At 40.1% G+C, this 23,815-nt stretch overlaps 1 protein-coding gene across 6 annotated transcripts in view; it reads left to right on the plus strand.

The window, feature by feature from the left end:
- Positions 1-18,422: 18,422 nt before the first annotated feature.
- The window catches only part of PCNX1 (pecanex 1), a 90,977-nt gene continuing 85,584 nt past the window's right edge, over positions 18,423-23,815 (plus strand). For all 6 annotated transcript variants that reach the window (XM_075192855.1, XM_075192856.1, XM_075192857.1 and 3 more), the window contains exon 1: positions 18,423-18,788. In XM_075192855.1, the coding sequence (XP_075048956.1) occupies positions 18,636-18,788 (153 nt within the window). In that variant the 5' untranslated portion in view covers positions 18,423-18,635. The remainder of the gene's footprint in view (positions 18,789-23,815) is intronic.

Below are 23,815 nucleotides of genomic sequence, written 5' to 3' on the forward strand. Positions count from 1 at the left end.
AGCCAGTCTATTGGGTTTAATGTCTTTTTATTGCAATATGGTTTGGTTTAATGCTTTAAGTAACACATGAAAACCACTGTTTCTTTGTCCTCTGCTGCTTGGAATTTGGGTCATGCTTGAATGTGTTACCCCCTACGAGGAGGTGATTGGGTCCCTGGTAATGCCAGATATTCCTCCTGAAGCCCCGCTCTGATGACATAAGAGCAGTAGCCGCCACCAATTGGGTTTCACTGTGAATGCACCAGACCCGTGCAAGATCAGATTGGAGGACTCTGGCGATCGGTACATACTCAGAACACATCAAACTGACAGCACTTCTCATCATCATATTGATTTCACTGCCTAATTTATGTAAACCTCTGTCCAACTAATTACTGTTTGAGATCTGATGTAATGCTCTGGAATGAGATATCCCTCCATTTGTTGCCATGTATTCTCTTTGGATTTTGCAATACATAAATCTATATATTATACATTTTTTTTCACTGTGTGATTTCTGTGACCATGAATAGTGAGCTTTGTTTTATTATAATAGGTACTGTAACGTCTTTCCAGGTACATACACATGTCATATAGTGACATAAAAGGGTGAATCCATTTACCTTACTGTTCCTCTTGGAGACATGCCTCTACACTAGCCTCAAACATATAAAGTCGGTCTGGGGAAATAAGGATTCATTTTGTTGGCCTGATTTTAAAGTAGATATTTACTGCCAACATAAATTACCATGATTTAAATATTGTTCTATCAAGATACGCTTTGTTGGAAGTTAAATATTGAACTAAATTTGTATTTTGTTATGTATCAATAGAAATTAAAGTTTGTCAGCAAATATGTTGTTATAAAATTAAATCAGCAGTAAACGTGTTGGCAACTCTGTCCTGGGCACATTTATGAAAACTGGCGAAACAGATAACAGACCAACTAAAGGTATTAATAACAGCTAATCACAAGTTTACTCTTACTTACCTAAACTATACAAGGCAAAATGGCAGAATCTGATTGGGTGCTCTCGGTCACAGAACCTTTTATACACAGTTACCTGTGACCCAGTTATTAATAAATCTGCCTTATGGTACTAGTGCACTGAGGATTACAGTAGGATAAGCTTGTTCCATGGCCACTCTTATAGATTGAAGGAGTAGGTTCTCCACCCCACTATCACTTAATGACCATGACAGAAAGAGAGAATATTATCTCAGATACGCCCGTCGTTTCCATGCTTTCTTTCTGACTATACAAATACAATTAGAAAGAGAAACACTTCTGGTCCCTTGTTTACTAGTTAGTGAGGTGGGTATTCCTAATAAACTGCAATCAGCTGTCCAAAACCCCCAAATGTGGCAGTGTAGAGGAGCCCAACGTCATCAGTATGAAAACCTAACATTACCAGTTGTTCTTCAGTGATTGAATAGATTGTAAGCTTGCGAGCAGGGCCCTCTTACCTCTCTGTCTGTATGCATTACCCAGTATTGTATTATTAATGTTTGTTCCCAATTGTAAAGCGCTACGGAATTTGCTGGTGCTATATAAATAAATGTTGATGATGATGATGACAGACAGATGATGAGATCTATATGTGTGTGTTTGGGTGCCTGTGGTAGGGAAATTAAATTGTAAGCTCCTCTGGAGCAGAGACTGATATGCTTAAATATAGGAACATAGAATTTGATGGCAGATAAGAGCCGCTTGGCCCATCTAGTCTGGCCAATTTTTAACCTATGGGAACCTCAAACCCTATTTGATCATTTATTCTTTGTAAGGATATCCATATGTCTATCCCAAGCATGTTTAAATTGTTCTACTGTATTAGCGTCTAACACCTCTGATGGGAGGCTATGCCACTTATCCGCTACCCTTTCTATAAAGTAATTTTTCCTCTAATTTCCTCTGAACCTACTTCCCTCCAGTATCAGTACATGTCCACGTGTTGTGATACTTCTCTTCCTTTGAAGAATGTTTCCCTTCTGTACCTTGTTAAACCCTTAATAGATATATATGTGCTTCATATATATGTTTGAAAAGAACATTTATGATGCACAGCACTGTGGTACAATAATAATTATAACAAATTGTACATGAATTCAGGCTACAAATGTTATATAGTTTAGCAGCAGAAATACCACTTTTCCCTAAGCAGAGAGACATGCAGAACAGCGAGTAAAGTCTTACTGGCAAACAGAGATAAGCAGGTGGTATGGTAACATGAACATCTGCTCTTGCTGGGGTCAAGGGAAGTGTCAGTAGGGGTATCAGGTGTCTATTATTGCGATTTCTCACACTTATTTTACACCTGTAGAAATGGTTACAGAGAACAGTGGTGCTTTGTCCTTTCACATTTATTATTCTTTACAGGACTAATTGCATTCTCTTTCTGTCTATGTGCTGTTGTCTGTTGTTTCACTGAGTTGCTTTGATACTGACTTTTTCTCTAGAAAGTGTAGTCAGGTTTTGCTTTGCTGGCTGAAACCAAACTCTCAGTTATACAAAATGTACCAACAGCCGCATTCCTATGCCAGTTATTTTAGGGTTTGCTGCAGTCCAGATGTCCTGTTAATTTACAGAATGAGCATGTGCATACTTTACGTTCCAAAGAGGTTTTAATCTGTCTAAAGGATATTGATCTGCCTGAGATTCATACATTTGTATTAATAAGTTAATGCACACTGTCATGATTATAGTATAAACAAGATAATAAGAAAATTATACATTAGTGTAGTCATGATCACTTCTAAAAAGTTGCTTTAGAGGTATGCTGTAGAGGCCTGTTTGTGTCACCTGGTTTTGTTTGTTCATTCTGAGATGCCTGGTATAAGACAGCCAGTCAACCAATTGTCTATTGTCCATTCCACTAAATAGTTTTCGTTATAAAGGAACATATTTAGGGGTCACTCCAAGATCAGTGTCAGGTTAGCTCACGAATAATTGAGTGAGATCCTCAATGAGTATTGACTAAACTTCCCTGGAGGCGCGGAGTCTAACAAGGTAGAAGGTGTTCACCAGGGATTCCGGCAAGGGAATATGGGCTTCTGCGGCTCCCACCTTACAGGTCGCGACCCTCCAGGAAAGCTCCCAATGTGACAGCTAGAGAACAAGTTACACAGCAGAAGAATGATCCCATTCGGAAATCATGGTGGTGATGTAGATTACCATTTTATTATAAAACATTAATACAAAAGTTCAATGAAGACTTGCGTAATTTGCAAATGATGATCACGAAGACATGCAAGAATAGTAACTGTCAGCAACATTCATTAATACAAGCTGCACATGCAATAATCAGAGTCTCCATTAGTAGTAGAATTGAGGCACATGAATCAATAAAGTCCAGACATACTCAGCCACGATAGACACAGCTTACCACGGATTGTGGAACAGGTAACAGTAGTCTCTTTATTTGATCCCACAAATTAAGAGGAGGTATCTACTATCTTCTTCTCCTCTCACTTTTCTACATGTCCACTTGGCCCTATCTCCTTAAATATCTGTTAGTTGCTGTCTCCTGTGCTTAATCCATCTTTAACTAACATCGAAAATCTCTCTCTCCACTGGTACCTTTACATCAGTATTAAAGCAAGCAAGTATTACTTCTATGAAAAAATGAATTCTGACCCAAACAAATAGATTATCATCTTGTGTTTCAACTCCCATGTCCCTCTAAGCTCCTTGAGAGGTTTGCCTTTACTTGCCTCACACATCTCTTTCCTCACACAATCTATTGGACCCTCTAAAATCAGGCCTTCCCTCCCATCATACCACTTCTTCAATGACTAAGGTGGTCAATGATTTCATCACTACTAAATCTATAAGTCACTAATAACTTCTAGATCTCTCCTTGACCACACACCATTTTACTCTTTTGACCACTCAGTTCTCAGACAAACACTACAATCCCTAATGTTTTTTTAGGACACTAACCTATCCTGGTTCTCAATCTACTTATCAAACAGTTGCTTTAGAGTAATTGTCTCTGAATCCACCTCCTTTTCTCTTTCTTTATTATAAAGAGTAACACAAGTCTCCATCCAAGGCATTCTCCTCTTCTCTATCTGTATTAATTTTCTAGGAAGTTGTCTGGATGCTTGTTTGGATTTCAGTACCGTGTCTTGCAGATGATATACAAATGTACCTATCCTCTCTGGACCTCTCACTGTCTTTGTTGGCACGCCATACTGAATGTCTTTCTGCCGTTTCAACTTGGTGAAGAAAAGAATGGCATGATGCTAAAACCTATTATATTGTCATGCCTGAAGAATTATCAAGTACAAAAAGGGGAATTATCCGGGCCACTAAATGCACAGTAAGTTACAACGCAGATGTATTTGGTTATTTCTTGTTACAATTCTGTTTCAATAACTAGATCCTTGTAATGACATTCATGGAGCCAGGAGTATGATGAAAACATAAAACAACTTTATTGTAGCAGAAACTCAATCCAGATCATGTAGGGTAAACACAGACCAGGTAAAGCTGGGTATAAAAAACAACATCTGGATGTGGCTGGATACCAGGTATGAATACTAAATAGCAGATGCAGGTAAACTTAGCTGAACAATGGTAAATAGACAGTACGAAGGCTACACAGGAACAGAAAGTAAGTTTGCAGTGTGTCCAAAGCACAAGACAGTATCAGGATAATATCTAAGTGTGGCTGGGTACAGATGAATAGTAAATGAATACTGAACAGCAGGTACAGGTAACTTAACTCAACAATGGAAACAGCCATGAGCAATGATTTACAGTAACAGAATGTAGCTATGCAGGAAGTGAAAGGGAAACAATCAATGACAAGCAAGAAACATGGGGATGAACAGGCATAAATAATCAATGAAGCAGGTACGGGTTATTACTGGGGTAAGGAGGTTAACTCCTGCATAATCTCTTACAGGCAAGAGCTGCAGAAGGAGGCACATGTCTCTGCAGCATGCTCGAACTGGGCGCACGACTCGGTTGTAGGTCCAGACTGGGCACACTTGGCTGAAGGTGGTCCGGATTTGACACACAACTCTGAAGGTACAGCAATATGCAGCACCTCTGACAGAACAGTATTTTTAGGTACCTCTGACTGGACAGCGTTCTGAAGTATCCCATACCATACAGCATACTGGAGTACCTTTGACTGGACAGCAATCTGGAGCACCTCTGACTGGACAGCAATCTGGAGCACCTCTGACTGGACAGCATTCTGGATCACCTCTGACTGGACAGCATTCTGGAGCACCTCTGTCTGAACAGCACTTTGAGACACATCTGACCGTATGGGACCACGAGGCAGCTCTGGCTCGTTGGTGCTATGAGGCAGCTCTGGCTCAACAGTGTTATTAGAGACCTCAGGGGTTGGCTGAAGGGACAGCACTGTCACTAGAGCAGATTGGAGGGATGGAACCCTCTCTGGAGCAGGTTGGAGGGAAGGAGCTTTCTCTGGAGCAGGCTGGAGGGTCGGAGGCCTCTCTGGAGCAGGCTAAACGGTGGACTCTGAACAATCCCCCACTGGGATGACAGAGCAGGAGTCCCCGACTGGGAGGGCACCTTGGAGCAGGAGCAGAGGCAGGCACCTTGGAGCAGGAGGCAGGAACTGGCTGTTATATTTGCAGAACAAACAATGGATTCAATTAGCAACTTGTGACTAATATCTGAAGCAAAACATTTTCAAGTCCAGCTCCTCTGGTGGAAAAGAGGTACTGCAAGCCAGATACAAAATAATGGAGTCCAGACATAATCCTGTGCAGGCAAGAGCTGCAAAAGGCAAAGAAGTATCCCCATAGAAGATACCGCAGTGCAGCTGGAGACAGATCATGATATTTCTTTATCAGAGAAAAATAAAACCTTTCCTGTTCTGTCATTGGGTCAAACATGCAACAAGAACCACTGAGACTTGGGGCCTAGTGGATGTTTCACTGGTAACATGAACGGTCATTGAAATCCTGACTCAAACTGTGTAAAAAGTATGGCGCACATACTGATTCAGTACTATCTGTTCATGATTAACTGCCTGTTACTTGGTTTACTTGGTGCTTGGTGCTGGGCAGAGTTAGTAATTCACAATTCAGTACATTCTTATCTCTTTGAGAGATGATGAAATGCAACAGTTGTCCAAATGTAAAGCTCTTAATTTGTAAAATGGTTATTGTACATTTTGGTATTAATTGCACACGGGTAACAGAAATATGGTGTGTGACCAGGTTAATTGATTTAGCTATACAAAACAATTTAGCTCAATTTCCTAAGGCCAGCAAGGCTTTGTGGGACTAGGCTATTTTAAATCCAATAAAACACCTATGGCCTGACACATTTAGGAACGCAAAGTGAACGCAATTTGCATTTTTTTTTTTACACGAATGGAAACTACACACACTTACGCCCGTTTTTAAGTACCAGTGGATCTGAATAAAGGTTTCCAGTTGAATATGGGTATTAGTGCGCTCTGCCTATAGGGCACTTTGCGTATGCAGACTGACACAACAAACTGCAGTATACGCACAATGCGTGTGATATAAAGTCCCATCAGAACACACAGAAAAAAATAAATACATTAGCACCTGTAAATGATATAATCTTTAATAAAAATACATTGAAAATAAAATAGTTTTTTACATCAAATACATTTATCAGGATGTTATTAATGACTACTGTACATAAAATGCATTTTTACATATACTCTTAATTGCAAACACATGTTATGGCATGCATACATGACTGTCATTATTCGTCACTTACACCCACCCTGTGCCTTGTCTATGTGCATAAGCCCCTTCCCTCCCATGTACCGCCCTTCAAATCGTAGACTGTCGGAAGTATCATTTGCGTTCGAAGATGAATTGCATGCACTTGCATGCACTCCTGTATAGTCCGTTTATGTGCATGCAGTGCCGGATTAAGGGAATGGAAGCCCCTGGGCTAAGGGGGCCTCCATTCCCCCGTGAGGGCCCCCCGTGATCCGAGCTGCCCGCCCCCCCAGCACTTACCTCCTTCCCCGCCGCGCTGTACCCTCTTTACTGAGGAGATATCGTGAGAGTGAGACTCATGAGATCTCCTCAGTAAGGAGACTACAGCGCGGCGGGGAAGGACTGCAGTGAAAGTGCTCAGCAGCACTGATCGCGTCGGGGGCGCCCCTGCCCTCGACCGATCAATTCTGCTGCTGAGCACTTTCAAGGGCCCCCTGGATGCCATAGACCCCTGGGCTATAGCCCAGTTAGCCCTATGGTTAATCCGCCCTGTGTGCATGCACAGAGTAATTTTATGCAAAATACGGAACGTAACGGAATTTACATTCCATAATGAATCAGGCCCCTAATCCATACTGCTGTTTAACCTAAGAAACAGAAATATTAAGACATTACGGATGGAACAGATTTTATTGAAGTTTACGTGTGCATCACCGCTAATGATTAACTGAAGAATATGTGCTATTTTGTAAAAGTTCTCTTATTAGTTTAGTTATGAATAGTTTAGGAAATTTTAGTAAATTGCAAAAAATTAGGGACTCATTTAGAGTTAGATGTACATCTTTTTGTTATGTAAGATATACATTTTTGGTACCGCACACAAAAAATTGAGTACATACACATATATAGATATAGTAGCTTATTTGCCACACCTCTCTAATAGGAAAACAGGTAAAAACCCCACTAAATTTCCTCTGGGTACTTCTTCTAGCACACACAGGTGTACCACATAGGTGTAGTAATTGATTTGTTGTGTTATGATTTGTTTGTAATGCTAGGGTAGAGGATAAAAACACTTTTTGAATTTGTGGGCGGGGTCACCGATGCCAGTTAGTGGCCAGCTAGTAGTGAGGGAACTACTGTCTAGCCAGACGTAGGGTTGTGGGAGAATTGTGATGCTTTACTGGAAATGTCTGCTGTAACTGTTTAAGCCATCCTGACAAATGCCAATAAACAGTGTAATGGTTCAGCCAAGCTGTGTGAGACTCCAGTGAATGCTGTGCTTTATCACAGTATGTAAAACGGCTGCGTAGGGGTGAGCAAGTATAGGCTGAGTTCAGTAAAGGTGTCAAGTAATTGTAATATAATTAGATGTAGATGCATCTGCAGACACATACAATAATACAAATCCCTCAATTAGCACTCCTACCACTTATTCTTAGTTTAAGCAATAAAATCGAAACAATAAGTTGTGTCCAATAAGTAATTTAGCATGTCCTCCTTTCCCAATTTCAACAACCTAAAAGATCAAGATAAAACAATGGAAGAGGGCACTCATAGTGTAATTTGTAAATAGACACCAAGTATAGTCTAATAAAATGCAGCATAGTTTGTGTAAATGTAAATATAAGCTTATCTTATCTGTAAGATCTTTTGTGGAGTTGATCACTGGTGCCTAAGCAGAGGTATTCCAACCCTACTCATAATACTTTACTGTATACCTACTTTACTGTATAATACTTACTAAAGGATCGGAAGAACCTTTAGACCAACCTAGTTTGGCACTACCTGTTAGAGAGGCGTGGAGTCTAACGAGATCGGAAATTATTCACCAGTGACCCCCGCAATGAGATATGGGCTTGGCTGCTTCTGAGTTGCAGATCGCGGTCCTCCTAAACTAGTATTAGGCAAGGTCTAGTGGGGAACTAATACAGAGGCCGTATACTTAGGTTCATGGATGTGGGTGAGCACTGGTATTGAATCAGGATTAGTATAGCAGTGTGCGGCAACCTAGCAACGGACAGCACTGATGGCAGAGGAAAGCGTCCGTCCCTGGCACAGATGGTGAGTGCGAGGACGGCGCCTGACACTTCATAGACATTGTTGATATCTTATCAAGACAATGATTGTTGATTTTTTTTGTATTCTGATATAGTCAAGGAGGGATACCTTGAATATCGTGCAGATCTTGCAACAATAGTAATGGTAGAGCGTGGTCCTTTCCTCATTTTTTATTGTTCTTATCTTGTATTAACCTGCACCAGTATTTCTTCAGAAATATTGTTTACATCTGTTTGGCAACAAAAGACTGTTATACTACTGCAAGACATTACATTGTGGCTAATTACTCATCCCTGCATTACCTCAGATCTTGTGCTTTTCCTGTCTGCTCCTGATACTGCAATAATCTCCATAACGTTTTTTTAACTACAACATAACTTCATTATTCCTGTGATTTTCTACCATAGAATCCTGCATGACCCTTGGTGAGGTGTTTCCTTAGGCTGCAACTTAATACTCATCTCCTGAATGGTTAATTCAGCCATATTGTGAACACTCAAACTGCCCAAGATGTCAGGGGACAGTTTAAACTGTTTTGGTGGTTCGTGAGCAGGGTAACTTCAGGGACGTGAGTAGACACAGTGGCAGAACTACTATTGGTGCAGCAGGTGCTGTGCACCGGGGCCCATGGATGTGATGGGGCCCGCTGTATGGCAGAGTCAGAGCGTTGGGGGCCCCGGATCTCTCCATCCCACCTCCCTGCACCGGGGCCCACAGCTCGCTAGTTCTGCCTCTGAGTAGACAATAGTTTTCTATCACAGAGCCATGACCACATACACCTAACTCAATGGCTGCTAGGCCCTGTTCCCATAAAATATATATATATTTTTTACATGTGCCTTTTCCATACGTACATTTTGAGTACATGTGTGCCCACCTCTAAATGAGCCCCATAGCGTCATGTTATATAGTTCCAATAAACTCTGCTTCATCTCTACATTCATCTCTGCACAAAACTAATTACAAGCATTTTATATTGAAGATCCAACTAAAATATGAAATAAAAAAAATTCATAAAATGGAAGTTTGCAGTTTTTAAAAATAAATGTTATCCCCCAATTTGTAATAATATGATTTACATAAAGTTATTATAAACGTTTATGCTGCCTTCTATTTGTCTTTATCATTTAAATTGTATATTTATGTTTACTAAATCCCAATCAACATAAATATACTTGATCCATTTGTGGCCTGTTAGTGCAAGCACCTGATTTGATTTTATAATATTGGGTCTGATTAATTTAAAACTAGCATGAAGGTATTAGAGATAATTACTTATAATGATAAGCAAGAGAAAAGTGATCAGTAACTGAGGGAGAATGCAATGCCAGGGCAGGGAGTAATATAAAGTGGTAGAACTAATATAAAGTGGTAGAACAGACAGTTTACAGCAAAACTGATACCACAAAGGGATAGAGTCACAAGAGAATAGTCAGACAGGACAAGGTCAGGAATCCAGAGCGAGTAATAGTACATCTAAGGGTCAAATCAAAACGACTTCTCAGGCAGGAGTCAATATCAGGAGTCAAATGAAAACATAAACAAGACAGAGACACAACAAAGGATATCAGACAAGACTGCAGCAGAACTATTACAAGGAAGGAGAAGGGGAAGGACTTGTCACCCAAACCACTACCGGAAAATTGAGTTCTCAGCCACAGTGTGTTCTTTAGCAACTTCCTTTCCCCTCAAGACTGCCCACAGGCACTCAGATGACCCCAGGGCTTCCAATACCATAAGAAATGTTAGAACTAGAGCAGGGCGAACTTACAGTGACAGGCCTAGCACAGAGAAACAATTGAAGGTAGCAATACAATCGGGCATAGGCTAAACAATGGGTCAGGGAAACAGGATAACACTGTGAGACTAAGATATACTCCCAGAGGTTGCTGGGAGCTCATTACAGCTGGGCTCATTAAGGTGGAGATGACAGACACAGAATGGAGAGACAATAAGAGAACATGACAGAGATATACCACAGGAAATAAACAAAATCAATTATCTAAATTTCCCTGCGCACCTTTCACATGCAGCAGTTGCTCTAATAGGTGACACCCAAACAACACCTAAAAGTAATATACCAACTGACAATGTTAGCGTAAATCTGTGCTTATGAAAAATACTACTATTACTAACAACATATATTGACTTCTACACAATCCATGAATGATTCTAACAAACTATGAATCTCTTTGGAGTGTTGTGATTCTTCTCTCAAGAAATATGTAGAACAATTTCCTGTCTTATTCCGGTTTAACATGTGGATAAAAAAAAAACCAACAGAAAATATCATAGTGTAATCTCAGTGGCGCACGCAGGGGGGGTTTCTGAGTCTCTAGAAACCCCCCTGCGCTAACTAAGTGGCCACTGTCCTATACAGCAGCCGTGGCGCTGTCTAAGAAGCATCTGCGACGGTGCTGTATACAATACAGCACCGCCGCAGACGCTTCTTAGACAGCGCCACTGCTGCTGTATAGGACAGCGCTGGCAAAATGGAGCTGCTTTGTTTTTTGGGTTTTTTTTCGGTCGTCGGGGAGAAACCCCCGCCCCCCACCCCCCGACAATCCTCCGTGCGCCCCTGAATCTGTATACCAAATTAGACTTCCAATGATGTTTCATGAAATTCTTAAGTACTTCAATATACCCCAATACACTGGTATTCAAAACTTTTGTTCAAATTTGAACTCTAACTCGTTAAATATAGAATTGACTTTTATGATCAGTAAGAAAATGGGCCATATAAATGGGCTAGAAATTTACGTTAAGCCGGAATAAGAGAAGAAAGTGTTCTACATATTTCTTGAGAGAAGAATCACAACACTTCAAAGAGACTCATTGTTTGTTTGAATTCATTTATTGAATGTCTAGGGGTAAATGTATCAAGCTAAGAGTTTTCCGGCGGGTTCGAAAAGTGGAGATTTTGCCTATAGCAACCAATCAGATTCTAGCTATCATTTTGTAGAACGTACTAAATAAATGATAACTAGAACCTGATTGGTTTTTCAAACCCACCGGAAAACTCTCAGCTTGATACATTTACCCCTAGAAGTCACAATATATGTTGTTAGTAATGGTAGTATTTTTCATAAACTCAGATTTGCACTTAAATTGTCAATTGTTATACCATAGGACCTGATCTAATAGCCTAGAAGTTTATTAAGTGTGAGGTTGTGGACTCAAACCACACCCACAGCCGTACAAGCTTAATCTTTAAATGTTCATATATAAAAATAAATTATTCTCTACTGTTGCTGACAATATCTGTACTAAATCTAAGGCGTAATACAGTGAGGAAGTGGATGACAGATAGGTTTAAAGTAAACCCTGCTGATTTACTTATGTATTATAGGCACTATAGGATCATAATGATAGTGTCAGCCAGATCTAGCTTGTACACAGGGATATTAAAACACTGTGAAAGACTCTAAAGAAATAGTGTGCATGGGTGCTCAGCTGTGCTGTTTATGGGCAACATTGATTGTGACCCATTGATTATTCCAGCACTGATCCCTGTTTGAAACAGCAGAGCTGTGTAGCCTATGGAGAAGGTGAACTGTGACTTGCTGCTTATGCCCCAATGGTGATCTTGAGCAAACAGCAGCGACCAGATGGAAAAAAAAAGCACAGTTTAGTGTGCAGCATCAGCTTTATTTTAAATAGAAAAAAAGAAGTCATGTCAATAGATATATTTAGAGATGATAATGCCTCAAGTATTGTGAGTTATTATACCTCTAAATTAGCAATAGTTTGCTCCACATGCTGATGCTGCCCTAATATCCAACACCCCTAACATTATTGTTATTGGGTATAATAGGTAAAAGTGCAGCTAGTAAAATATATATATATATATATATATATATATATATATATATATATACACACACACAAAGGGCCTGATTCTTTAGGGATCTTAAATTAAGAAGTTTCTTATTTAAGTCTCCTGGACAAAACCATGTTACAATGCAAGGGGTGAAAATGAGTTTTCTGTTTTGCACATAAGTTAAATATTGTCTGTTTTTTCATGTAGCACACACATATCAACTTTAAATTTCAGTGTACAAATAAGCTATCAAGTATTTGGGCTAGATTTACTATCAGGCGTGTTTGTAAACCCGCCGACTTTCGGCGGGTTTGGCGGTGGTTTAGCCATCGCCGGATTTACTAAGGCTAAACCCGCCATCCAAACGACCAGAAATTATGTTTTCAAACCCACCTCTGTATAAAGCGCCATGACGGTTTCAGCAATGTTCAACATACAAACAGCCGGATTTACTATTAGGGGGTTTATAAAGCCGCCGGAAAACCGCCATTCTAAAGACCATAATGAAAGCGCTGCTTGTGAGCGGCGTGATGGTTAAAACAGTGTGCTGTTTGAGGTATTTTGCCAATCAGACCATAAGAGAAAGGCCTATTTCATGTCCAATGACCAATTAGGACTGTGTATAGAAAATGGGCAAAGTGTCCTGAAATTTCAGGCTACTGGTTTTTTTTTTGGCATTATTTAGGGGTCCGTGTCACATCTGGTGATGTGCAGAGCACAGAGGGTGGAAGGGAGATTAGAGACCGTCTCATTACAAACTACTTTACGTGTAAGTAGATAGTATGATAAACAATTATTGCACTAAAATGTGATTTATGTGAGTGCAATGTTTGTTTTTTATTTAAAATGTTTTGTAAATTGGAACCTTTAAATAGTTTTTAAAACATCAGTATACTCTTGTTTAATGTGCAGAAAAGAAAGACTGACACCATAGAAATTTAACTTCATTTATTACAGAACACAATAAATAATAACGTATAATGCTTATAGAAACTTTTTACAACATTAATCAATAATAAACATTGTACTAGCGATGCCTTTTTGCAGGCATATCGCTATGCTTGGTGCCACTCTCTCCCCTCCCTCGCCCACCCCTGGTGCGAGCACCTCTCCTTGGAGGAGTACTCTGTAGAGATGTGGTAGGCGTACTAGCGGCACTGGTGGTGGCTGAAGACATAGGTGCCGGTAAACGGGCTACAATTTCAGAATGTATTTGCCCTGCCAGCCGGGTGACATTGGCATTCCCCTCACGTACTGTGGAATGTAAGGCCTCCACAGCCCCAGTCATTTGTGCCAGCTGCACATTAGTTTGTTCTAAAGCAGTTGCCAGACGGTTTATTCCAGCAGGGATTTGACTATTTGAGCGGTGTATCCGCCTCAAATGGGCCGCAATTTGTGACATGTGTCTCGTTTAGCTGTCCATAAACTGAGACTGTTGTGCCTGGAAATTTGCTATGGATTGGGCCATTTCTCTGCCTGTATCCATCCGAGGAGCTGCAGCTTGTTGCTCGGATGACTGTTCCGCAGGGGCAGTTGCTTCTTCCTGGCGCATAGACACGGGGACATCTACCATCTCTAAAGTGATGACTGTGTCTTCCTGTGTGTCGTCAGAAGGTGACATCTGCGCAGACTGGCGCTGGCCTTGCAGAGATGATGAGGTTCCTGTGGTGAAATAACCAAGGTAAGTATATAGGAACTAACATGTTTGTCAATTGAATTCTGGACACTGTACCAAAAACAAAAACCTTTAACAACTAAATAATGGTTAACAATGTCTACCTTCCAGATTAGTTGTCCTCTTGCGACCTGCTGAAGGATGCTCCTCATATGTTTTAGGAGTAAAATCTCATTTTGCCTATGCGTTACAGTGAAGGGATCTAAATGTAAATAATTTAAAATGCAAACATTGAGGGTGCTTGTAGCAAAATGCTACAAGGCCGTGCTTTGGGGTAAGCGGATACTATTTTACTTCTCCCTCTGTGGAGTACATGATGGGGAACATAGACTAAACTGCATGTGTGAAAATGTGGAGATGTTGTCTATAGCAAACAATCAGGTTTTAGCTGACATTTTGCAGAATGGGAAAAAAAATAAAATGGAATCTGATAGGTTGCTATAGGCAACATCTCAAGGTTTCCAAACCCTCAGTTTAGTAAATCTAGCCCTATGTTCTCATTGGAAAGCATATAAAAAATCACTAAATATAACTTGAACACCAACATTTGCACAGAAAAACATCTAACTCCATTATTTCTTCCCCAAACAGAGACCACGCACCTGCTTGCTCTTCAGAGCCTGAATCTCTCATTGAAGGTGGAGGTGTAGACCTCGGACTGGGAGTTACCTGCGGTCCTGGCGAATCTGGATGTATTAGAAAAAGCATACAATGTATTTCCAGAAAAAAGCAATTTCCAAATATACTGTTTATTGCAAAAATGTGTTTGCAATTATTATTTTTTTTTTATGAGAAAAAAAAACCCTTTACAAACTATTAGAGTCAAAAATACACTTTGAAAAACTAAAAAAAATGCAAAACAAATAAAAAAAAACTTTTCCAAATAAAAAAGCAGTTTTAAAAAGAGAAAAGCAGATTTAAAAAGAGAAAAGCAGTTTAAAAAAGAGAAAAGCAGTTTAAAAAAACTTTTAGGATAAAAAAAACAAATAACTCACCAACTACTTGGCCAAAAGAGGGCGAATCTGTGTCCTGCACATTTATGCCCTCTACAATTTCAGCCGGCATTATCTGGCGCAGCTCCTCCTCTTACGTGGTGTACTCCATACGAAGTGGGGGGCCACCACCCGTGCGCCTTGTAGACCTCCTTTCCTGGGCCATCTTCTCTTTAAGCCTCTTGTTAATATCAGAGAAGCGCTTGCGGCAGTGCGCCACTGTCCGCTTCAGTGGGCCCACCACGTTCACGGCCTCACAGATTCTCCCCCACAGTTGGTGACGCCGCCTTAGAGGAGTCCGGGCTGCCAGGTTCCCTAGGATGACCTCGTAGCAGGGAATGATGTTGTGCACCAACACACAATTTTCATCATGTGAGAAGCGCACATTCCTCCCTGTCTTGGTCTTCCTGCCCTGTCCTGTCTCCTCAACCTCTCCCTCTCCCTCCTCTGACCCCTCAACCTCCATCTCCCTCTCCTCAGCCTGTTCTCCCCTCCTATCTCTGGACATTTTTACCCAGAAGACAGAAAAACACAAAACACTGTAGGACTTACAAACACAAAGAACAAACTACACTACCTACAGACAGACTCTCCACACAGTCACACACAAGTAACACAGACAAAGGACAAGTCAAATACAGAAAATAAATGAGAAAATAAATGTACAAAACAGGAAAAAACCACAGGACTACTCACACTTCAATCAGATATCGCTCCACCAATCCACCAAACTCCAACTCTCACCAACTCTCAGCAAACCACTATCCTCCAAACTCCTCTCACAAAACTCCTCTAAACCCTATCAGAGAAAAAAGTGTCAGGCCAGTGGTTTATATAGGGCTTGTGATGTCAAATCTCCTGAGTTTGAAAATAGCCAATAGTAACAGGCCAGGAGACAGGTGTAATTTTCAAAAAAACCGCCTTTACACAAAAGCGCCGTCATTTAAAGCAAAAGCGCCATGTTCTATTCAAAGCCGCCGGCGGCTTTGAGCATTACATCCCGCCGTTACATCGCCGGCGGCTTCAAATTGAAGCTGAAATGCGCCCATTAGTAAATGCAAAACCGCTGCGATGCATGGTGGCTTGAAGCCGCCATGCATCACGCCTGATAGTAAATCTAGCCCTTTGTGTGTTACATGAAAAAACAGTCAGTATTTAACTTATGTGCAAAACAGAAAACTAATTTGCACCCCTTGCATTGTAACATGGTTTTGTCCAGGAGACTGAAATAAGAAACTTCTTAATTTAAGATCCTTAATGTATCAGGCCCAAAAAGAGGACATGTCATTAACATGAAATCATTTATTTTCTGCTCCAGATGAGTGTTGCCCTGAGCATGTGTCCGGTCAGCCTATGTGATAAATACCATGCAGCTGACAGATCAACTGCTTTCATCAAGGGATGGGGAGCTCTAGTTAAGAGTGAAAAGTTCATATATTTTAAGTGAATTACTTAGATCAGGGATAAATAACGTTTGATACATGTTAACGTCCGTTAGTGGGTTTATCTGCTCTCAAGTTGTCAAGCAGCAATCCACCGTTTGACCTAAAGACTTGATACCTGGTCACCACCTTGTCACCTATGATTTATCCCAGCATGCTAAAGACTGCTGCAGGAATTGTGGCCATAAAGGCACTTATTCCCACACATTTGGTGGCATTGCCCCAAACTCATGGGTTGTCAATACGATATTCACAAATTTTGTAACAATAACAGGAATGGTACTGCTGAATTGTCCATCATACTCATTATTACATCTCACTTCTCAGGATAAAAGCTAAGCACACAGCCTCGCTTATTAGGTATATTCTTAACACAGAAAAACATTAAATTGCCTCTAATTGGAAACAGACCGACCCACCTGCCACTACGGCTTTTATCAATAAAGTATGACCTGTATACCATTTTGAATATATCTCAAGTATTACTCATGACTGTTCCATCAAATTCCGCACTGTATTGTCTCCCTGGGTTACTTATGAGGTATTCGCTCAAATTTCATATTCTCTTTAGTCGTTTGCCTTAAAGCAACATAATGACTTTGGTCAGTTTGTCTACTCTCAAGGTAACATTCTCCTTCCTCTTGCTCGCCCTATTCCCTACTTACCTCTCCCCTCAGTCTTCAGTATCTGATCCAGCAACCATCCACTGATGACTCTCTGAACCCATTGATGTCCTTTGCCTATATGTGTATGCATTGGAAAATTGAATAACTATTATGTTAGTGTAAAAACATTAATTACTCAGGAATTACCCTTCCCCACACTCTCCTCTTTAAGTTTTTCATTCTGTATCCCTCTTCCCTCTTAAATTTGCATGTTGAAAAAAAAGCTTAATAAAATATATATTAAAAAAAACATAAAAAATTAAAGACTTGACAGTTGCATATGGTCAAAAAAAAGGTCAAAGAGTTGAAATAATTTGATTGTGGCAGAAAGACACACTGCAAGACACCAACCACAGATATTATGGGGCACCCTCCTGCCCCCTGTGCAAAGTCCATAAAGGGGTTCACTCTGCACCTCCAATATCTTGAACTTGTATGCTGCCCTTCAGCCGCGATGCTACTGTCCAACTGAACACTAATGCACAACCCATTGTGACTGGCTGCAATATTCAATCTGGGGAATGACAGTCAGAAAAAAACATCCCTTTGGAAGGGAGAACCAAAGATGGGTCTGCACACCCATCTTTGGGAGCAGGGATCTAAGTACTTTAATTATAAATATGATTACATATTTTAGGCAGCTAAATCTAGCAGTGTGTTGCCACAGTTTCAATACAATTTTATGCACACTTTAATATTGAGCAGTCAAATCTATTCAAAGTGTGACACAATGTAGTGGGACATTGAACAGTATGTCCTACAATGTAATGTCATAATGTAATGTCAATCAAGTAACACAAAATCATAAATGTAATATTACTAAATATTGGAATTATTTCAATGCATTTTTCATAAGAGATATAAATATTGTCTTTTGTAATCAAAGAGCTTTTCGCTTAACTAAACAGGCAACAATCCCAAGAGGTACAGTAAATGATAACAAAGCAATGGGTTGAAATATTAATAAGATAAAGCTGATTCATTTGAGTGCATTTTGTGTTTATAATCCAGAGAAGTAGTTTCAATTCTACTCACGGACTCAAGGTGGCGCTAAAAGCTCTGGCACTCTGGCAGTGTCATTCGGAGACATTCTAGGCAGGGCACTCTATGGTTGTACTGAAGGAAGAACGAGCGCTGTAGGCTAAGGCCGCTCGTCGCTGGAGGACCCGAGCTTCCTCCGGGGGTGAGAAGAGATAAAATGGCCGTCGTGCGGCCGCCCGGGCCTGTCTCCCGTCGCCGTATTCCTATTCCCTTGTGGACGGGGAGGTGAAGGCGGCCCGGAGGGGGTGACCCAGCCTGGGAGAAGGAAGGACCATGGGCTCTCAGACGCTGCAGATCCTCCGGCAGGGAGTCTGGGCTTCCATCACCGGGGGCTGGTACTACGACCCCCACCAGAGCACCTTTGTCAACACCCTGCACCTCTACATTTGGCTTTTCCTACTCTGTTTCCCCTTCACCCTCTACATGGTGAGTGTGGCCCCAGCTTCCTCCATCTTGTCTGCCTTATAGGCCTCTCCTTCTGTTCCAGCTATCCTCACCCTTTTTTGCACTGGCAGGCTATGGGGGGCTGCTGCCAGTCTATGGGGGGCGCTGGCAGGCTATTGGGGGGGGGGGCACTGCCAGGCTATGGGGGGTGCTGGCAGGCTATTGGGGGGGGGGGCACTGCCAGGCTATGGGGGGGCACTGCCAGGCTATAGGGGGGCACTGCCAGGCTATGGGGGGCACTGCTGGCATGTAACCCCCCCTACAAAGCCACAGTACACTGCAACTCCCTAACGGTAAGGAAATACCTCCAGCTTCTATTTACTGATGTTAGATGAGACCCTGTCACTATTGTTCCTTTGCACATAATTTGCTTCTCCTGCCCAAAATTTGGTGCCAGCCGAGTACATCTGATAAACATATTTCAATAACAGGAAAGTTATTTATACCTTGCTGATGCTCACGGCCTTATTTGGACAGTGAATGTTACCATACGTCTAAAGAAATATTGCTAAATTGTGCTCACTTAAATGAAGTGTTTTTCTTCTTTGAATGACACATTTGTCTAAAAGCCCTGTTGTTAATCCCCTTCATAGCTAGTAATCTGTTTTTCTAATGGTTGGTATGAGTTGTTTACGTGTGTAACCTATAGCTTGGTTTGTAGCTATGGATCTGCAACAGAACAATGATGGTGACGTTTCAAGTGCTGAATGTGTTTTCTTCCCTACTAGTTGTGTCCTTTATGTATTAGTTTTTTATTATATATATATATTGATCTCAACATTAAATGTAGTATTTGAATAGGCATTGTTACAGCTAGAGGTCAGGCATATTAGTTTGGATAATTATACAGAAATGTATGTACAAATTTATGGGAATGTAAGTTTATGGGGTGGATATATATATATATATATATATATATATATATATATATATAGTGTGTACAACCAATTTGTCCTGGCAATAAGTTATGTAACCTATACTGTAATAAGTCATCCTGTTTAATTTCTCACTCTCGTAACTCATGTACACATTCAAATGTTACTTTTTTTTAATAACCTTTTTATTGATGCATTTTATGGCTTGAAAACTACACATTGTTCATTTTTCTTTCTTTTCTTAGTCATTTAGCTTTTCTTTTATGCTACCTGCTTGGCAAAACATGTATGGATATATCCAGAAATAAATGATTCGAGTTTTTGTTTGGGCAGGAAATGAGTTTAATACCAGAACTGTGTGCCTGGAACACGTTGCACAACATTTGAGTTCACTGTGTACCATACCCTGTTTGGACCTTTTATGTTTTTGATCAAATTTAGTTTTGCTGTTAATATTCAAGTGGATGCACATATATACACTCACTAGTATAGTCTCTGGAAATATATACTTTTATAATACCTGGTTCATGTTTTTAAAATGATTGCTTATGACTTTGTTATGCTTTAATATCTCCTGTATTTTTTACATAAAAAAAATGAATTCTCAATCTTTGGACAGACCATACTATTTGGGCACTGTCTCATGTGTTTATACAGTTGCCAGTTAATTTAGGGGGGGTGCATTTACCATATGCACCCGGTTGTTTGTACCAGCGCAGGGTGTCATTTGAAGGGTATGTTCCTAAATAGCAGCCTCTTTAAAGTAGGACTAAACCGAAGAAATTAAAAGATGCCTCTTAGAATTTTCACAACTGCCAGAAGAGTAGTAGATTTTGCCTTTGTAAAATTGCTGCAAATCCATATAATATTGGCTTTTGTTGACAGTGTTGTCGTGTTGTGTAGAAAGGTTTAATGTTTTATTTGTTATATGAAAGTATCCTGTATTGCTTTTAACAGGGCACCTTTTCATATGTGATTAGGTATATGTGACATGCTTTCATAGAAATATGGCACATTAAATGAACAAATTATGAATGATTTTCTGAGCACACAGAGCTTCATCGAGTTCAATATTGAGACAAAACGTGTTTTTTGTAGTACCCACCTGGAACACGTGAAATGTCATTGGCTTATCAAAATGTCACTTAAGAAGTACTACTTGTTATGAAGTTACCTTAACAGTGTATATCCTACAGGGCATCATAATGCATTAAATGTGTGGTACTCAAGTTGAATTGCATTTGCATCTAGTTATTTGGTACATTCTCCTCACTCCTACTAGCTTACCTGCAAAGGTCTTAAATCGTTGGTGCTCAATATTTTCTCAGGTGTTTCTCGTCAGCAAAATGTTGAGAATCCAAATTAATTTTAAGGTGTTTAAAAAAGATAGACAGATGAGACAGTCACAAGGGGGAAAAAACAAGTTACTGCCCATTTGCCCTCAACTTAACTAGTTCAGGGAGCCAGGAGAGAGGATTGTAAAAAGTTGAATGAGGTTTGTACTAGTGTGTACTGCTGGAGTATTAATGCAGAATATCCATATTAGAGATTACAACATTCCTAAGGTGATTTTTTTTTTTTTTTTTTTTTTTTAAACTTTTAAGATCTGTTTTTCAGAAATGATCTCCTACTGGTCACTAAGAATTGTTAGTACCTGCCACTCTTAACAGAGCGTGCATTCAAGAACAGTGTTGACAGAATTACACAGTTACTCCCTTGCACAGTTAGATGTGTTGTCATGATTTAATATTTTTTTCAGTGGTATGTGTGAGAATGAATGCTATTTATAAATATTTTGTACATAAAAGCAGCTGTGACTATATATAACTAGAACTGGTCAAACACCTCTCCTTGAAATAGTAGAAATATTTATATTTCTCTGTGTGTCTCTATGACTCTATTGTTTCTTTCTCCATCAAGACAAAATAAGCTTCTCTGAAACAAAGCTAGTTATCCCTTTTGAGAAATACAGAGTGGAAAACAATTGGCCTGGCCATAGAACTGCACTAAGGTGCTTTGTGAATATACACGGCCCGATTTATTAAGACACACAAAATTAATGTAAATTGCGTTTTTGTTGGTTTTAAAATGCACGCAAGTTGGGTTACGCACGTCCGTATTCTGAATATGTCTCTTGTTGAATACAGGTCTAGGCAAGCTTGAATCACACACAACTGTGTGTACCCGAGCTTGGCACGCCCCTTCTGTACATTGACTACGTGCATACGCCCCTTCCCCTTCCTGTTCCGCCCATGAAATTGTAAGCTGTAGTAAGGGTCCTTTGCGTTCAAAGATGAATTGAATGTTGCTGTCTTCACCGGCGGATAGTCCGGTTCTGGGCATGCGCAAAGCGATTCTCCAAAAATATGGCAAGTATCAGCATTTACATTCCTTAATTGATCAGGTCCAAGGTGTGGTTTTGCTGTGCTGTCAACATTCACAGTAAAGTGAACCTGCAGCAGGTTTTAAAATCACTAATCTATATGTCAGACCACCTTACCCATACACACATCAATGCACAAGTCAGTGTGTGGGGAAAAAAAAAAATCACAATTTATAAAAAAAAAAAAAGTTTTTAAAATACTGTATCTTTAATATATTCAGTTTAAATGACTTGACAGTGTCACCAATCATGGCATGACGCTGCAAACTACACACAATTCCCAACACAAACGGCAAAAGGAAAGAAACAGCAATGATGTTATAAGTTACAATAGTTAGCAATTGCCTTGCCTGATTTGTAAATCTGAATGAGCCTACACATTAGCATTATTGAACGCCTTACAAAGAAACAAGTTTTGCAGCTTTGTCAGTACCCAAGTGGTTTCTCAGTTTTGACTGCACCAACCTAAATGTGGAAAATATTCTTTCTACTGAAGCGGATGATGCTGCGGCTGTTAGCAATTGCTCTACTGCTACCATGATATTTTCATTACCAGCTATGGTTTATGAACCAATGTCCATTTTCCACCAGTCTATTGGTGCCACTGTTGACACAACATTGTGGTCAAACAAGAGGTCATTAAACTGGGTTGCTTTTACAGCAATAAGTTATTTCTTTCAGCTGTTCTTTCTCTCTGAACTTGAAACACTGGTGTGGTGGGATGTTGGTCATTCTCTCTGGATTCTGGAATTATCTGTTTCTTGTCTGGACTTATCTGTTGCCTGTGCCTCTTTGTATCACATGAGTCATAATTCAGTTAGCTCATCAATAACCATGGATACAGACCTTTTATTATTAGAGCAACTAATGAAAGGTCAAAGGACTATGGTCCATGTTGCACAGTATGCCAATTACCATTACATGCTTGTTAAAACCCTGGATATTTTAATGGTGATTTAAATCAATGATTTTTTTAAAAAGTAATTGTGATTTAGATCGGCACACCCTGGCACAAGTCCAATGAGCTAAAATGGTGGCATGTGGAGGACCTGGTAAATCTGCCGCATGCATAACCTATCTCGAAGGGCTGTATGAAGAAGCCTGAAAGATGCCCCATGGGGAATAACTTCTACATATCTTCATCCACTTTTATTTATATAGCACCAGCAAATGCCATAGCGCTTTGCAATTGGGAACAAACGCTGTAATAAAACAATACTGGGTAATGGAGACAGAGGTTAAAAGGCCCTGCTCACAAGTTTACAGTCTGTGATGTTAGTGGGCATAGGTTTATTTTCCATCATTTGTCTTGAGGCCTAATACTATGTTTGCTATTGGCAAAGTGACAAAATAAAGCTTACTTAGGTTGTCTGTGTTTGTGCTGGACTGGTCTTTCTGACACCATTCCTATAAGAGAAGTCACAAATAGTTGGCTGCCCCTACCAGCAGCAGCATGGTGTAGGTATGACATTTTACCTGTTAACAGACAGATCATATTCAGTGTTACTGATGCATGATTCAGTGGAGTATGTCTAAGCTAGAGAATGTTGAATAAAAAGAGAAGAAACCATTATCATACAAAGCCTTAAACAATTGCATGGTAAAGAACTATGAAAATAAACTATTTTTGTTTTTCTTCTTGTCTGAGTTAGAAGCATGAAAGATTGGAAGCGCCTAATCTCAGTTAGGTAGCCATAGCGCTACTCCTGGAGCCTCTCTGTTTCTTTAGATGTCCATCATCGTCATATATT

Source organism: Mixophyes fleayi, chromosome 12 (genome assembly GCF_038048845.1).
Source record: "Mixophyes fleayi isolate aMixFle1 chromosome 12, aMixFle1.hap1, whole genome shotgun sequence".
NCBI classification, from domain to species: Eukaryota; Metazoa; Chordata; class Amphibia; order Anura; family Limnodynastidae; genus Mixophyes; species Mixophyes fleayi.